The sequence below is a fragment of the Daphnia pulicaria genome, chromosome 3, assembly GCF_021234035.1.
Source record: "Daphnia pulicaria isolate SC F1-1A chromosome 3, SC_F0-13Bv2, whole genome shotgun sequence".
Taxonomy (NCBI): Eukaryota; Metazoa; Arthropoda; class Branchiopoda; order Diplostraca; family Daphniidae; genus Daphnia; species Daphnia pulicaria.
The window spans coordinates 10,260,384-10,277,436 of NC_060915.1; the positions used below are offsets into that span (position 1 = coordinate 10,260,384).

The 17,053-nt window shown below is 43.4% G+C and overlaps 3 protein-coding genes across 5 annotated transcripts in view; 1 reads left to right on the forward strand and 2 right to left on the reverse strand.

Moving 5' to 3' along the window:
- The window catches only part of LOC124329431 (5'-3' exoribonuclease 2-like), a 25,186-nt gene continuing 8,133 nt past the window's right edge, over positions 1-17,053 (reverse strand). The window contains exons 8-9 of the mRNA XM_046788492.1: positions 11,003-11,006; positions 1-11 (exon numbers count right to left, since the gene is read on the reverse strand). The gene's annotated coding sequence lies outside the window, so the exon portion shown is untranslated. The remainder of the gene's footprint in view (positions 12-11,002; positions 11,007-17,053) is intronic.
- LOC124328814 (U-scoloptoxin(01)-Er1a-like) lies at positions 9,594-12,718 on the forward strand. Its single transcript, XM_046787631.1, has 5 exons — positions 9,594-9,817; positions 11,166-11,242; positions 11,406-11,443; positions 11,571-11,794; positions 11,884-12,718. The coding sequence occupies exons 2-5, from the start codon at positions 11,203-11,205 to the stop codon at positions 11,939-11,941; spliced, it is 360 nt and encodes a 119-aa protein (XP_046643587.1). The 5' UTR covers positions 9,594-9,817; positions 11,166-11,202; the 3' UTR covers positions 11,942-12,718.
- The window catches only part of LOC124328812 (uridine phosphorylase 1-like), an 18,307-nt gene continuing 13,340 nt past the window's right edge, over positions 12,087-17,053 (reverse strand). For 2 of the 3 annotated variants that reach the window (XM_046787627.1, XM_046787626.1), the window contains exons 6-12: positions 15,703-15,793; positions 15,595-15,627; positions 15,282-15,443; positions 15,024-15,209; positions 14,818-14,956; positions 14,535-14,728; positions 12,087-14,452 (exon numbers count right to left, since the gene is read on the reverse strand). In XM_046787627.1, the coding sequence (XP_046643583.1) occupies positions 14,267-14,452; positions 14,535-14,728; positions 14,818-14,956; positions 15,024-15,209; positions 15,282-15,443; positions 15,595-15,627; positions 15,703-15,793 (991 nt within the window). In that variant the 3' untranslated portion in view covers positions 12,087-14,266. Of the gene's footprint in view, positions 14,453-14,534; positions 14,729-14,817; positions 14,957-15,023; positions 15,210-15,281; positions 15,444-15,594; positions 15,628-15,702; positions 15,794-15,879; positions 16,799-17,053 lie in introns of those variants that run through there. The other variant, XM_046787628.1, reaches the window with a different exon arrangement.

The following is a 17,053-nucleotide window of genomic DNA, read 5'->3' on the forward strand; positions in this document are numbered from 1 at the left end:
TTTCTGAAATTCTTTGCAATTTATTTCCTCCTCCTGCAAAACAATTCACCAGCCGAATGGAATATAATAGCGACCGTCGTTTCGGGCTTGATGATTCGGCCCAGAATATAAATATTTTAAGTTTCAAAATCTATAGCGAAATGATGTGGAATCGCCGCTGGGCCACTCCCTTTCTGGTTATTCAAACGGTCCGGTTTTCGAAATATTTTGATTCGATTCGTTTCCTTTCTTTATTTTTTTTTTTTTCTATTTTGTGTTTGTAGACTTCAGTTTTGACACGGCATCGATCCGCTACGGCGAATTAAAGTCCCCCCCCCCCAAAAAAAATTGTTTTGGTATTTTCTTCTTTCACGGCAAGTCAGCACAGCCTCCGATGCCGGTCTATTGGGCAGCACAGCAGCCCCACTGACACACAAACCTAAAGGCTCCGAGTGGCTGGCCAAAGATGTCTACGAGCTAGAGGCTATATTTCTAATATGCATGTATATATACTACACGTACAACAGAATTTCATTTTTTTTTTTTTTTTTTACCTTCTTCACCAAAGTCTAAATGGGCAACCAGCAGTATAACCTCTGCAATGCAAAAATGTATACATGCTGATGCACATGACGCGCCATCAGTGTCGTATTATTCACCCGCACAGTAATATTCACGCGGGCGCTGGGCTGCGCTGGGCTAGTGAGTGCACACACACTCGATCTCGAATCTCTCGCCGACCTGGTTGCCCGCTTGACATTATACGCACAGGTTTATGATACATTGTGTACACAGAATCTATGTGGTAAGAATATAAGCAGCCTTATTATCCGGCAATCCTTCATTGTCATCCTTTAAAGTGGCTTGCAGCACGCCACGCCACAAAGAAAACGGACCCGCGCTGGATATATCGCAGCATTAGATATGGCTGCTGCGATATCAAAAGCCAAAGAAAAATCTTTTGGCTCTGATAGAAAATAATAACCAAACCAGATATATATTTAACATATACACACAGTTATGAGGAGGACGAGAGAGTCTTTTTGAAAAAAAGAAAAACTTTTCCTGAATTCCGCCTGGCTGGCAATCAAGTTTTTTCTTTTTTTCCAAGCAAAGTAGCCGCGCGCGATAGAAGTTGTTGTATCTCAAACGTAAATATCTACGAGTTGAATCTGCTAGCGACCGAACGCAGCAACCAGCTATAATATAGAAAACACTTTCACTCGCACACACACACACACAACTTCTTTTTTTTTTTCCACAGTATTATAGTTGTGTATACAAGAGTTTTTGTGCCGAAGCCGCTGTATAGAATCGTGGCGGCGGCGATAGCGCCGACGCTGGATGGAAATCGGCCCAATTTTAACGGCCCTCTCTTTCGATTTTGAAGCCGGCGAAATGTTATTTTGATCGATATCGTGGAAGAAGAAGAAGAAAACAAAACCAAAAATAAAAAAAAAAAACACTAAACAAAACCAATGCTCCTTTGACGCCTGGGAACTTCTATACAACAACACGTCGGCATTCAGACCCAACATTCCTTCTTCCCTTCTTCTTTAGCTATCCACAGCAGCAGAAAAGAATCAGACGAACGATAAAAAAAGAAAAAAAAAAGGATTATAATAGCCGTCGCTATAAGATAGGCCAATCGATTATCGCGCGCAGAGTGAGGACAGCCAAGACAAGAGATTCACGCTCAGCCCAGCGCGCGCGCATCTACAAAAGCGGAAAATCCCAGCCTTTGTGTCTGCGTTGTGTGTGTGTGGAGATGCGGATGGCATGGGCGAATGGAGTCGAAGGAGAAGACAAAAAAACAAAATGCGCCTCGGAGAAGAAAACTTTCACATCCCCAGCCGGAGAATCTAAGAAGGAAAACGGGGAAACAATCACAATAAATACATAATCTAACCACTTCCACTCTATAGAGTATACAGTATATGTGTCTCTTTCTCTCGTCTCTCTCTGGCTATACAGTCAATATCCTGCAACAGCAGACTAATACACCGTAAAGTATCTAATAGGCCAAGCCACAGCGGCGGTGGTGGCGGTGCCGCGCTGCCAGCAGGAATCGAACGCGAATCATCCGGAGAAAACAAAAGACGTCAGCTTCGTGATCTCTTGTTGACCTGTCAAATAGAAATCCGAGTCTGCTCGTTCACGGTCGCCGGCTGAATCACAGCAGCTCGCTCTTGCATGATGCGCCAAGAAAGCGCAAAATTAAAAGACACACACATAACACAAAACAGCCCAAACCAAAAAGAGTCAGGGAAGGAAAAAAGCTGTGCGCTCGTTATATAATATTAAGACCCGAATCGCAAAAGCGCATCTCCTCCCGCCGAAGGAAAATTGAGGCTGGAGCGTTTAGGGGCGTGTCGCGGTTGTCAAGTCGACATGTTGGTCCGATAAAGATGAATCGACCAAACAATAGGCAGCGGTTCTTCTTCGTTTTTTGGCATCGCTTCCCAAAAACTGTTTTGCGTTGAACATCAACAACATATATAAGCCAACGGGGGGAAGGAAAAGAAAAAAAAAGAAAAGGGACGAATATTTTATGAAAGGAGGAAGAAGAAGAAGAAGAAGAAGAAGAAGAGACTTTTTCTTTCCGATGAGAAGGATATGAGTCTCGCTAATGGAGAGGAATGCTGCCGACCTCGACGACCCGCCACTGCCGACCTCTCTCTCTCTCTGCTGCTGCTGCTGCTTCAACTCTTATCTGTTCGTTCGTTGGTTTTTTTTCTTCTTTTTCTTCCCTCCAATAAGTCGTCCCCGTGTGTTAGCATCGGTTTTCTATACGTTGGAGAAAGTTCGGTTGGTTATAGGTTCCCTGCTGGATGGCTGCTGCGTTCGCCTCCAGCGCCACCTCCACCTCTCTCGTCTTCCTCTTGCACTGCTGCGATGTCTACGAGAGCCTTTCCTTTTATTCATCATCTTGATGTATTCCCGCGCCCTGCGTATTAGAAGATTCCCAAAGCACAGCGTCCCAGCCCCTCTCTGTGATGCTGTCCTCTTCTTCATTTTTGATTTTTCCCGACCAAATTTTCAACCCCAAACTTCTCTCTCTCTCTCTGTCTCTCTTTCATGTCACCATCTCTCCTTATACGTGCGCCCAAAAGTGTCCTGTTGGCTTCTCTCTCTCTCTCTCTCCCTCGTTGCTTTCTGCTGCCCTTTGCCGGGTCCATTATTCTATATTCCGCTCGTGGCCAGCCAGCCAGCGCTATAGTTATTACTCTTTCGGAGGTTTGCCCATTTTGTTATTGTCGTCCTGCCAGAAGAAACAAAACTGGCGGTCGTGTGTCGTCCCGTTTCGTTTCGTTTCTTTCTTCTTTTTTTGCGACAAGAAACCGAACAACAACATTTCACGGATGCCTTCGTGCAGGATTATAGGTACGGCGAAATCGAGATGACAGTTCACGAATCACCTGGTGCCCAGCACGTCTCGGTAGCTCCCGCTGCTGCCTCTCCGCTGCTCTGCATCTCATTATTCCGTCCCGTTGCACACAGCAGACGATCTGATTCGTCGTCGTCGTCGCTTATTAACATATTTCGAGACAGTGACGACTTGTCCTGTCCTCTTCTTCCCCCCCCTTCCTGTTTGGTCAGCTCCTGGTTTTAGCGGCTGGATCGCGCGCCCAGCAGCCAACAGACTCGCAGCACACACAACACCTGACGCGGTCCATTATTACATATGCGTGCATGTAAATATAGCAGATAGATAGACAGTAGACACTTAGTTGTTTGTTTTGTTTTGTTTTTGCTTTTTTTCGATTCGGGCGTGCGGCAATAGTGAAACTTTGGTTCATCGTCCAAGTTTGGCTGTCGATGCCGTTGATGCTGAAAAACGTGTACACACGTCCGCCACGCCACAGAACCTCCACCACCATCACCACCCAAACGAGAAATTTTTCCTCGCCTTTTTTCTTTTTCTTTTGAATTTCATGTATCTCTATTTTCTATTATAATTCCATTGGTTCTTTTTTAATTTTTCCCGTTTCTTATTTGGGAGTTTTCTTCCGGGGGTATTCTCGTCGTCGTCTTTCATGCTGGGCGCGCACCCCCGGTTATCAGGTACGTAATAGACGTGGCCGAGAAACGAACGCAGGTACACGCATTGTCCAAGTGCAGCAGCCGCGAGTATAGACGACGGCAGAGATCCATTTGAATACGATTGCGGATGCGCCGAGTAACAAGCACAAGAAGGTAGGAGAAGAAGAAGAAGAGGGAGACCCCTCCTATACACATATATATGTATACGTATCCCGCTGCCGTCCGATAAATATCAGATTATTCAAATGAAGAAGTGGGAAGCGCTCGGCGGAGAGGAGAAAGCCTCGTCATGATGCATACACAGCCAACCAGCGAACCAACGACCAGCAGCCGCAGCAGCGTCATCATCAGCAGCAGCTGGATCTGAAGCTGCTCAGCACAAGGCCCAGGCAGTCGAAGAAAAGAAGAAGAAAAAAAAACACGTTGATTCTTTCTTTCTTTTTTTCTTTCTTTTTCTTATCTATCCCACACCCACTACTACACCATCCGAAATTCTTTTCTTCTTTTTTTTATTATTATTTTTATTTTTTTTCTTCTTCTTCTCCTGGGTATATTATTGTGTAATCATTCGAATTGGGACCACGGGACGCGACCGATTCCGATGCCAACAACATTCCTGCTCACAATATTCCCGCAAGGTGTTTTGTCTGTCTGCGTGTCTTTGCCATCCTCCTCATCAAGGCAATGAACGTTTCCAGCACACACAGAAACTATCAATTCGTCTGCTGTGGATATAAGTTGAACGCGGCTGCTTTGGTTGATGCCATGTTTGTTGTATGCGCTATAATTAGAATTTTACACGACCCGGTTGTGTATATATAACTGAAATCGGCAGATATAGTAATATAGTATGTAACCCGATAAGAATCATTAGCGATGCATCATCACACTAATCATGCCAGTCTGGAAAAATCAGGAACGAGGCAAAACATTTTTCTCGGTCTTGCGGGTTTTTCTTATTATTGGCTTCAATCCACACACGGCATATTATAGACGAAGAGAGCGGGAGAGAGAGAGAGAGAGAGAAGCGCGTGCGTAGTGCCTACAAAGACACGCAATACACCCCTGACACACTGACGATGTGTGTGTGTATGTTGCTATTGCTGCTGCTGCTGCTGCACGGCCAGAAACCCAGGAGAAAGCTGCATCATACCAGAACCTGCTGGTATATATATATATATATTTCCCTCCACGTCTTTTCTTCTCTATTTTTTTTTTCTTTTTTTCTTTTTTCTTTTTCTTGGCTGCGACTTGTATTCGTTTTTGTGAGCAACTTCATTTTCGAAAGGTTTTGACCCCTCCCTGACTTTTTATTCTCTCTCCGAGTTCTCTCTCCGTTGGCTCTACAAAATATATAGACACCGGCGTGCAGGTCTCTCGTTCGTTCCTTGTTTTTTGGTTTCTTATACGTGTCTATAAGAAGAACCATCCACCATTTCCTGCCCAATCAAAAAGAATAGATTTTTAATTCTTTTTCAATTCCTCGAGGGGCTTGTAATCCTACGTCTAGTCATCTCGTCGAGCTCCTTTTTTTCTTAACTCCTCTGCTGCTGTCTTTGATGATTATTTACATTTATGATTTCTTTACGACCCGGTGAAATCAACAAGATTTCCCCTTTTGCTTTCATTCATCTGGTTCTGTGTACAGCAGCAGGGACGGCGAGCGACTCGCTGAGTGGATACAACCAGCACACGTCGACGATTGCTGTTGCCGCTGCGGGAAACAACTCGGCCACGGTCCTCCTCCTCCCGCCTTTTCTCCCCTTTGGCCCTTTTTTCGGGTTGATTCCGTTTTTTTTTTTCTTTTTCTTTTCTTTCCTTTTACCCACTTGGTTTCAATTTAGTTTTTTGTTTTTGTTTGATTCACGACGAACGCCTATATTCCCGAAGGCAAGGTTGGAATGTTATTTGTACGACTGTCTGTGCTTTTCCTTTCTCTTGTCAATTATTCCAAGTTCTTGTGTTTTAAACGGAACAGAAGAAAAAAATAAAATGATAATAAACCCCTGTGTGTGTGTGTGTTGCGATTGGATGTTGAATCTTGTAGTATATATAGCCAGCAAGCAGCCCCCTTTTTTATTTTTCTTCCATCTCTTGTTATCAACATGTACGACTGTTGGGCGCAGTTATGTTATAGGCGAAGACTATAACTCTGCGGGGGATGCGGAAATTACGTGGATCTACTACATGTTGAGCGAACATCTCTAATGAACGGCGATTATATCCTTTTGATTAGGCGTAACGACCTAGCAGAACACGCGGGGGGAAAACGGGCGGGGGCGCGCTCGTTGCTTCTCTTCTTCTTCTCTTTTTTTCAAATATACGCTGGCACGATTTTGAAAAGGAGCGACGACCAACGACGCAGAAATAGTCCGGAGCGTTATTAGAGAGTGAACCAAACGAATAATGAGCAGCTATGTAGGTACCTATATAATATGTATACAAGTGAAGGATGTGTACATACTTTTCTCTCTCTCTCTCTCTCTCTGCTCTCTACCTGCAACGAGTTCAAACCGAAACAGTTAGACATATAAGGACTGCCGATCTGCGCTGCCGTCTGTCACAAATGTTCTCATTGTCTCACGCGACTCGAAATTGCCCAGAAGAGCGGAAATGAAATTGAAGAAGAAAATAAAAGATGATCCACACGGCGCTGTGACGAGAGAGAAACCATTTAACTCGTCCATTTTCGGCTGACTGAAAACGAGATTATGAGCTTTCTAATCTTGTTCCTCCTTCATCTTCTTCTTCTTCTTCTTCCAACTCAACACGTTTCACTGCCGTACACACAGCACTTACGCTGTACGGCTGTACACAGTTTAGGCCACAATGTGCTGGCGTGTACGTAGATGAACTTAGCGAAATCGGATACTTTAATCCACCATATTGAACTCATTTAAATGGAAGTCGAATAAGAGAAAGAGGAGAGTAAAAAAATTTTGGAGGGGAATCTGTTCGGAGATTTTCCGCCCATATCATGTTTAACGACACAGCCCAGCACTGGTTGCCCAATGTTCGTCAACACGAACACGGAAAACCGGTGGCAATGACAATACAGGTTTTCTCTCTCTCTCTCGTTTTCTTTCTCCTGTATGTACCTGCCTCGTTCCCAGCTCGCCAGGAATATGGCGAAAGTAAATACAATAGAAAACGAAAATTCTGATCTCGGCGTTTGAATCGAAAATCAGTTCTGGTACACATATGTAAGAACCAAACAAAAATAAATCAAATGGGGGGGGAATTTCTCTTGAATTTCGAGCGCGAGCGAATCTATGTGACTGTTATGAAACGACTGGGTTGACCAGTTTGCATTTACAAGGAATTCCTGTACATAGTCGTTTTTCCTAGGCAACTCGAGTGAGAGCCAAAAACATCCAAAGTAGGTTCAGCCATTGATAGCGGGTCTGCCCGGCCCCAGCTATAGCTAGCGCTGCTAGCACCGTCAGACGCATATAAGTGAAGCGAAACATAAACTCCTTTCGTCCTTCGACGGCATCGAATCAAATGCATCCGCCCCAGACTCCGGTGGTGGCACTATAGTGCTGCACATCAGTGCCGTAGTCTACAGAGTATAGCTCAACTTGTTGTTGTACAGTATATATACCGTGGCAGAGCCGCAGCTATAGCCCCCATCAGCCTCAGCGCTCTATGCGAAGCGTTAAATAGCCTTAAACTTTCTCGTCGTTATTTATTCTTTCTTTCTTTCTTCCTCCCTTTCTTTCGCTCGCTCGTCCTTTTTTCGCCTCTTTTCCCTGGCAAAACTCGTGGGCAAAAGTCGGAGAAAACACGTCGAATGTCACTTGGCAAAAGTCGAAATCTTTTATTAGAGAATAATCTTTTGAAAAGAAACTTGGCAACTCTTTTTTTTTCCTGATTATTTGATTTTAAGAAAGAAGAAGAAGAAGAAGAAGAAGAAGAAGAAGAAGAAGAAGAAGAAGAAGAAGAAGAAGAAGAAGAAGAAGAAGAAGAAAAAAGAAACGTTATATACACTATATGCAATAATATATATATGTGTGAATCGTGCGACGCCAGATTCGAGTCGAGCAGTCCCGCCGCTTTCGCGGAATTGACAACCGAATTGACAACCATAGTCACCTTTTGGTTCGTCTGTCCGTCCTTTATGCATTCACGCATCTGACGAATGGGCGATCGGCTTTTTATGGCGGCCATTTTCAAAAAAGAAGAAGAAGAAGACTGAAAAAGTGAAACATTGACGGAGTGAATTCAACGCAATAGGTCACCGAAAAAGCCGGGCGAAAAGAAAAGAGGGATAGGAAATGCCAAAGGAAAATATAATACCGAGATCCTATTTTGGAAATCCAATGAGTGACAATATGCGCCCGCTAAAAGTGGGACAGTCACAGTGAAAAAAAGAAAAAAAAAAAAGGCAAAAAAGACAAGTGGGGGGTGAGGAATTTAGAGGAATTCGGAATTGGAAATTCGTGATGGATGCGAGGAATTCGGATGTGTCTGCTGCTGGCTGGTCTCTTGTTGGCTCAGAAGACTGCTGTATATAACACTACCACCACAGCCAAAAACACCTGTGAATGACCAGCAATAAGATTCGTATCGACGACACCGGGCTGGCGATCCAGCCAGCAGAAAGAGACGGATCGACCCGCCCGTTCGACTCTACAGTCCAAGTTTTTTGTTTCTCCTCTTTTTTTAATACAAGCGATAAGAAAAAAAAAAGGAGAAAGAAGAAAAACAGTTTTAAGAACCGCAGAAGACAGATAGCACATTCAGAGAAACACTGACCGACGCAGGTGCGCAGGAGCTGCATTTCCGCATCTATAATAATGGGAAATTCCCAAATTCTCCAAATCACAACAATGTCGGCATTAAAAAAAAACGAATCAGGAGAAAATGTTTGGCATATTGGCTCCTTGTTTTATTACAAACTATTTCTCGATGAGCCGTGTGTGTGTGTGTGTCGCAATTTAGATTTAGGAGATCGGGCCGTTTTGGATAATTCGATCACGTGACCCCCGGCACGGCATCAAATATATGTGGTAGCCAGGGAGACCCAATGGGTGAAAAATTAAAATTAAAATTGAAAAAAAAAAGAATGAAGGAGTTGAGGTTGCTGGCTTATTTTCATTCTCCGGGTGGAGGTGGCGGCCGGGAGAAAATCACCCTGCCTCCCGAAAATCAAAGAAAAAGAAGGTGGATGAGGTGGAAAAAGAGAGAGGGGGGTTAGGGACACGAGCAAAGAGCACGGGACAAAACAACAAGCAAACAGCTCCAACCCAGATGAGCTATTGTGCCTCCCTCTATACTGACTCAACTATTACCTGGGCATATGAAAGAAGAAGAAGAAGAAGAAAAAAAAGACCCGGCGAGCGTGAGGCGCGCTCGGGCGGCCGCAATCTCACCTCTTTCCTTCTTCTCCTTTCAAACTCCACCTCCTTCTTCCTCTTTTGCAGCAGCACCCTCTCTTTCTTTACTCTCTCTCTCTCGCCCTCTCTCTCTCTCTCTCTCTCTCTCTCCCGCTCCGGCGCTATTCCATTGGCTTAGTCTCCTGCTGCCCCGTGTGTGTGGAGGGATCCTATAAAAGCCGCTGACTTCGGCGTTCAACTTGAACTTTCACATCGCATCTTTCACGCCGACAACACTCGTCCGAAACTGAGTACCAGCTCCTTAGCTCGTCATCGTCCAGACTTCAAACAGCATCGACTCGAAGTCCTAGCTCCGTTGGATACCCGACTCCGCCGACCAAATCCCGTCCGTCCGCTCGTTCAAATCGTCCACTCGCTCATCCTTGTCACGTTCGTTTTCGACGTCTGTTATTCAAGTAAGTCGGACTTCAATTGACACTCAATTACAGTTTCATTTATCGTTCGATTAGACACGTTTGATCTCGCAATCCGTTTTGATTGAGAGCGGCCGATGGTCGTGATTCAATTATCTTTTGATATCAACGCGGCCAATTGATATCGGGAACTTAAAAAAAAAAACGAGCAAATAATTATTGGACTAGATTTCTCCAGACAGCTTCCGCGCTATCGCCATTTCTGTTGTTGTTTTGCCTTGGGCCCACAGGAAATCCAAACAAGCGCCAACAAACACCCAAAAACATTGACCACTCCTTAAACAAACCAAAAAAAAAAAAGACCCACTTTGCAAATTTTACGAATAAATTAGTAGCGCGACAAAGGAGAGAATAAAGATGGTTAGGTAAGACGATACCAGCGCTCGTAAGACATGCTAGCGGCTCTGTCTGTCCTGTCTGTCTGTGTGTTTGCAAGTCTTCCAGAATTTGAACGACTACCGCGCCACTGTGGAAGAAAAGGAGAGAAAGAAAGAAGAAGAAGAAAAAAAAAAAGAAATTGACGATAGAAGAGATTTGCTGGAGAAAAAACAACAATTCTGTACTATCAGTGAGAGGGGGGGGGGGGGGGGTTTGCGAAGAAAAGAGAGAGAGAGGAGAGAGTGAGCGTGGCCCGTCTCGCTCCGGGTGAGAGCGGTTGACCCGTTTGGCAAGGAGCACCGAAAGTGAGAGAGCGCGTAGTTACATACACGGGAGAAAGAGAAACGAGATTCACCTATTCATATACTTCCTCCTTTTATCTATTTGTGTATTTATTTTGAGGAGGGGGGGTTCTTGTTGCTGCAGTGCTGGCTTCCAAATGTGTTACGCTTAGCGAATCCCATTCTTTAGCGTTCCCATGTCAACCACTTACGTGACTTTTGCGTGAACAAGCCGGGTTCATGTTGCGGGTCGTCGGGAACATTAACGTTTTTATCCGCTGATTGGGTTGGGATGTGAATGAATCGGAACAACAACAACAACACTTTTTTGGGTTGGTGATTTCGTAACATTTTGGCGACGATGCAACCCACTTTCATCAAAGCTCCGGGGTCCGCATTAAGGCACATAAAAGGCGGCGCTCTCTACCGAAATTGAAGTAGCGCACGAAAGAAAAAAAAAGAGAGAGAGAGATGAGAGAATCAGCTTCATACATCCTCCTTTTACCACTGAGCTTGTTTCGTTGTATTTGGGAATAAAACATTTGTTCGTTAGCTCCAAAATCTCTGATCTTAATTTACAAAGTTCTATTTAAATTTTGTAAAGATTTCATTTCCTAGTAAACAATCACAATGATAACGTCCTCTAACGCCTTTTCCAATTATTCAAACAGTCAGAGCGGAATACCCAAAGTCAACATTCATCGAAAAATGATGCGTCAAGTTGCAGTTCTCCTTTGCGTGGCATTCGGTAAGTTATTCATGAGCCACAAAAAAAAACAAAAACAAAACACGGCAGATCTGAAATCGATCAAAGAGAGCGATACAGTTTGAACACGTTTCTGACTTTTCTTCTTTTTATGTTTATTCGCACCTTGTGCGTCCACTTATCTGCCAATCGCCGCCATACACAGCCGTTTCGTTGGTCTACTCCCTGCCGGCCCTTCACCGCGTAAGTTTTATTTTCATTTTATTTTATTTTTTTTTGCGCATTCACACAGTCTGTGTTCACCAACCGTGAACAGACAATTATACGTCGGACCGTGAAGTGACATACTAATTTCGAATTTGTTTTACAGGCTAAACGCTGGGAGGAGTTTCCTAACGTGACACTCACTTTCGACTGCACCGACCGACCACTTGGATTCTACGCCGACCAGGAATTCGAGTGCATGTTGTTCCACATGTGCGACGAAGACGGCCGCCGTATCCCTTACATGTGCGGCTCTGGAACCGCCTTCAACCAGCAGTACCGCATCTGCGACTGGATCCACAACTTCGACTGCAAGGAAGCTAACAAGTGGTACGAACGGAAAATCAATCACGCTGACTCACGCTGCTCTCTTATCGATTACTTGTGAAAATATTGATTTTTAATTATTTGTTGCGCAGGTTTTACTTGAACGAGTTGACTTACGTCACGGATCCTCCCAAGCCAATCAAAGCTTAAGGGAAATTTCGCCGACTGGAGAAAAACGGGGCTAATCTTTTGATTTTTCCTTTTTCGTCTTCCGCCCTTTTCTTCGCACTTTTCTTCTTCTTCATCTGTTATTTTCTTCAGCATATTTTCTTTTCATGTCTTATTTTTCTTTTCCTTTCTAGCGTGCGTGAGAGCCAGTCCCTCCCCTCATTATTCATCATTTAAAAAAAAACGCGCTTTTGTACATATCCGTTACATAGAGGGAGGGAGTTGCGATCTGCTGATGGCAACTTGTAATAATGGCACATCTGTCCTCTCTTTTGTCCCACTTATCCATTTGGGAGTGGTTGTTCGATCGGTGGGCCGGAGAAAACAAAGGACCATCGACATGTCTGTGACATCCCACGTCTCCGATAGAAGATTGCGGAGCATTTATTCCTTTCATTGAAGAAAAAAAAAAAAAACAATCTGGACGTTCGACGGAGCGGTCGACGGATATTTTCCGAAATTTCCTCCCACCCGCATTCCGCAACGTCCTGCAACTACTATTATCTCACACCTCTCCAATTCTCCATTTTTCTTATACTCCTCCTCGATTTCCTTCATATCAAATTCGTTTAAATTGTTGCCTTGCGCAGGCGCAACTAACCTCTAGCAAGTCTTAAACGACAACACAAAACAACAACAAAAAGAAAAATAATAAAACCATTAAGAAAATACGAGGCAGCCAATAAAAACATGACAATTAAGTGTAGCCACCTCATTACCCAATTTTTCGAAATACATTCAAACATTTATGATTGAAAACTAGTTCGTCTCTGTTTTGCTTCTTCTCGCGATAACAATGAAAAGTAACATTTAAAGAAAAAGAAAAGAAAAAAGGGAAAACCCACAATGCGCGGTGTGCGCATTCCTTCTTCATGATCTTCTGCCCGGCTGCTTGTTTGATCGATGGTGTCCTGTCACGACCAGTCAAAGTAATATAAGCATTTATATACACGCAGTATATTATTGTGTACGTCCTGGCAGCGTGCAACGTATACGTGTGGCTTTGGGAAAAGTAAAGGGAAGAGAGTGGGTGTATAGGCGAGTCGAGCCGATGGGACGACACAAAATACAGCGTGAATGATGTACGGAATTCAAGAGAGAGAGAAACTCTCGACGCAGGGAGATATCATCATCTCACCTCGGGGAATGAAGAGAAGAAAATAAATTTTTTTGGAAAAATAAAAGTGGGTCACGATATAGATTTGAATGTCTATTTTATTGTATTATTACCGACATCCATTGAGAAACACACTGTGCAACGTCAAGCACGCAAAGAATATTTATATAAAGATAAGAAAACGTTCGCATTCCCACCAGTATGTTGTTGTTATTTGTTAGTTGTGTTCCTTGCTTCCTCCGGTTGAATTTTTAGCTATTTTAAAATAATTTCTTGTTGGGAAAAAGAAAAAGAAAAGAAAAAAAAAATTTTCACTTATCAAAGTCAACAACTGATGTAGCTGGAGACGTTAACAATGCCGAGAAAGGGAGAAGAAAAGACGAAATCTCCAAAACCCACACCCACCCACACACACATACGTAACACACTGAACATCCAGACGATGATGAAAAAACCTCTCGTTCCGTCTTGACGGTAATGCACGACTAAATGGTCGGCCGTATCATATGCATCGAAGGCTGTCTCTACAGGATTTGTTTTTGTTTTTTCTTTCTTTTGTAATTGAAAGTAAACGCCACGAATTACAAGGAGATTCTGTAAATATGTAACTACAAGAAATCGCCAAATGCCCCAGAACTTTAATATAGCCAAAGACCAATTGGAATCAAACAGTGAAACATTAACGGAACGACTTCCGTCGTCGTGAAGGGAGAGTCTGAAGGATCGTTCCGCAAGTTGGAATGTTACTGTATGGATGTATGGAACAAATATTGCTCAAATAATTTTGCCTTTTTAACAACAACTAAACTCGGTAATGACGAGTGCGCAATTAATGAAAAATAAATAAAATAAAGGATCCCAATGAAACAGTGAAAAAGAGAATTTACAGTACTACAACATTCAGAGTAGGGAGAGAGCTTTCGTTGTGTACAAAGAAACACGTTTGAAAACTTTTGTTGTTGAATACCAGTGATACTAAATAACACGCTCTCTAACGACGATCGAATTCACTACGTAACACAAGTATTTACCTCTTAAGGAAAAAAAAAAACAAACAAACGCTATCGACTGTCACACAGCAGCTGTCAGATAAAAATATTCGGGTGGAATCTTGACGTAAATTTCAATTTTTTCTTTACCAGGACACTGCGGAGTCGAATTTCCTCTTTGGAACCCTGTGAATCCTAATGCTATTCGTAGCTTTGAGATTCCTCGCGGACGAATTTGAGTTTCTTTGAGTTGACAACCGTTTTGGGCCCGGGTGGAGGAGGACGCGGAGCTGGGCCTGTCATGCCCATGTGCTTTTTGATGTATCGAGCGACGATGGCCTGAGGTCTGTTTTGCCACTCGTTCAAGACTTCCTTGCTCGAAGCCACCTGGTTCAACAAGTTTCAAAAGGATTCCTTAGAAACTGAAAGTATGTGCAGGACAAGGCTTATAAAATAATTGTAATCCTACCTGGTCACCATTAAGGCGGTTGAGCAGTGTGACACAGATGACTGCCGCACGGATTCCTGCATGGTGGGTCAGCGCTGCAAAGGCCAAGGATTCCATTTCCATGTTGAGAATGTTATTGTCATGAACCTTGTGCAAGAATTCCAGCTTTTCCTTTTCAGTGTAGTCACAGAATGCTCCATCTAGACGTCCCTGTCCTGCAAACAAACAATTGTCAATCACCCAGTGTAAAGATGATAAGGGGACACTTTTGAATGGGCAGTCGAAAACTAAACTATTAGTATACCTTCATAGAAATCATAAGTGCACATAGTTCGACCAACGTGCGTCTCAAAGGGATCGTCTTGAGTAGAAAGAGACTGCAATTCTTTGGCCAGTTCTGTGTCGAGCTTGGATGGTCGTTGGACCAATTGCCCTAAAACTGGCTAGAAAAAGTAATAGGAAAATTAGCGTAATTTACAACTGAATTACTTAAGTGACTCCCTCATTTACCAATTCGAGGAATGGTCTCATCATGCCATCCACGGCTTCGTCCGTGATTACCAGTTGTCCGCCATCCAAGCCAATACCGCCACATGTTCCCAGACGGAAGAAGACGGGATCTTTAACTCGAGCGTGGTACATTAGTTTAATGACTTCGTGAAGTAGAATTCCAACTGACGGAATGCCCATTCCATGCTGGATTGAAAGAGCAGAAAACGGTTAATAAAAAATACAGGGCGGCTATCAGAATTCACTAGATCGTCTTACGCTGATGGAGAGAACCGGTCCGACTTTGTACATCGAATATCGGTAGGAATATTGGGAAATGTCCAGCAGAGTTGTTCCGGCTGGCAATTTGTAACCGATCTCATCCATAATAAAGTTAGCAAACTGCTCCATGCGCTTCGGAGTACCCCCCATGCACACAAACTGAAAGACAACAACACAAACAAAAGGGCAGGATTTAAGTTTCGGTATGGATTCCTCTCCGGAATTCATGGAGCTTATAAGGTATCACTGTACTGACGCACGAGATTAAACTTAAAGATAGTATAGGAAGACAAGAAAATAGAGGACTTACCTTAACGTCGCCAAACATTTGCTGGAGGTCATGCTGCAAAGAACAATAATCGAAATTAAGCTTATTGGAATGTCTAGACTTTTGTTCTCCTCCAAATAAGAAACTTACGCTTCCGCTCCCCAATGCCAAATGATAAAGAATGTCCTGGTCCATCAGCTCAATATTGGGATTACGAAGGCGAACAGCCCCATCGGGATACCTGTGCAAAAAATAAATGCCACTTAGTTAGAATACGGATTTTGCCAATTTACTTTTACTTTACACAATTCAAACAAAAATGACAACCTGACATAGCAACAACTTTTCACTTCGGCATTGGTCTTTTCGCCTTCCGGTGTTTCGCCTTCCGGCAATTTATCCATACAGCGATCGCAGGGGACGGGAAAATCTTCCGAATTGCAAGGCATTTTCAATCAGCAAGTCTAATGATACTTTGATTGAAGATCGATCGACACCACTCGCTTGGACAGACTAAACCGAGATGTACGCGATGTTCTTCTACTAAAAAGGTTCGCTGACTGAAGAGCTACTGGCGAGGTAGAATTTTAGAACTCGATCGAGGAATGCAAAACGATCTGTCCGTCCGGTGCAGGAGCGCAGCGTAAAGTGACGCCTCGATATGTTACCAACTTGCAGACAACGACTCGGTTCTCAGGGCGAAACGAGGAAAAATTTATGGGGAGCCAAGGTCCTATGATAATCATTTACCGCTACCGCTTTTATTCTGCGTTTTTTGCGGTTTTGAACTGGTTCTGATATTGCTATGATCCGTGAATGACGTCAAAAAAGGTGGGGCTCATTGTGATTGGCCCAAAAAAGGGGGCTCGGTTTACTACGCAGTTTCCTTTACTTGGAACTTAACAATAAAGAAAAGAGCTTGGCCATTTCTGAGTTCTGACACCGCAATCGTTGGTCAATCTGTCATCATCCATTATTTTAGCGAAACTGGCCCACCAGTTCAGAGCACGCTAAACAAAACCGCAACTGGGTTTCACCCGGCTCCAGCTTATTAATTATTCACAGTATCCAATTCTTATCATAGATATAAGTTGTAAGACGAGTACAACGCCTTTTCCCTTAGGACACTGCCACGTGTTTCGTTTTTGATCCCAGTTCTATTGAATACCGCAACTCGTGACCAAAGGAAAAATGTAAACATAAGCTTTGTCGAAGGTTTCTTAAATATATCTATATAAAATGGGTCACCTGGCATACAAAAATAAATTCTTTAATAATAATTCGAAAAAAACCGTAATTACATTTTTGATTACTTGTGAACAAGGACTTGTTGCGACTTGATACAAAAAAAAAAGTAATATCAGGTTTTTCCCATTCTTCCAAGTCTTGTTGCACCACCGCTTTTTAGTGCCAACGCAACTTATTTCGACGGTTTTATCTAGCGGGCTGGATGCGGTGCAATGTGGGGGTAATACGATATTGTCTATTTATTACGCAATGG

Coding starts and splice junctions, on each gene's coding strand:
- LOC124328814 (XM_046787631.1), top strand. CDS start 11,203: ATGATGCGTCAAGTTGCAGTTCTCCTTTGCGTGGCATTCG. Junction 11,243..11,405: donor TCTCCTTTGCGTGGCATTCG/GTAAGTTATTCA, acceptor CGCCATACACAG/CCGTTTCGTTGGTCTACTCC. Junction 11,444..11,570: donor CCCTGCCGGCCCTTCACCGC/GTAAGTTTTATT, acceptor TTTGTTTTACAG/GCTAAACGCTGGGAGGAGTT.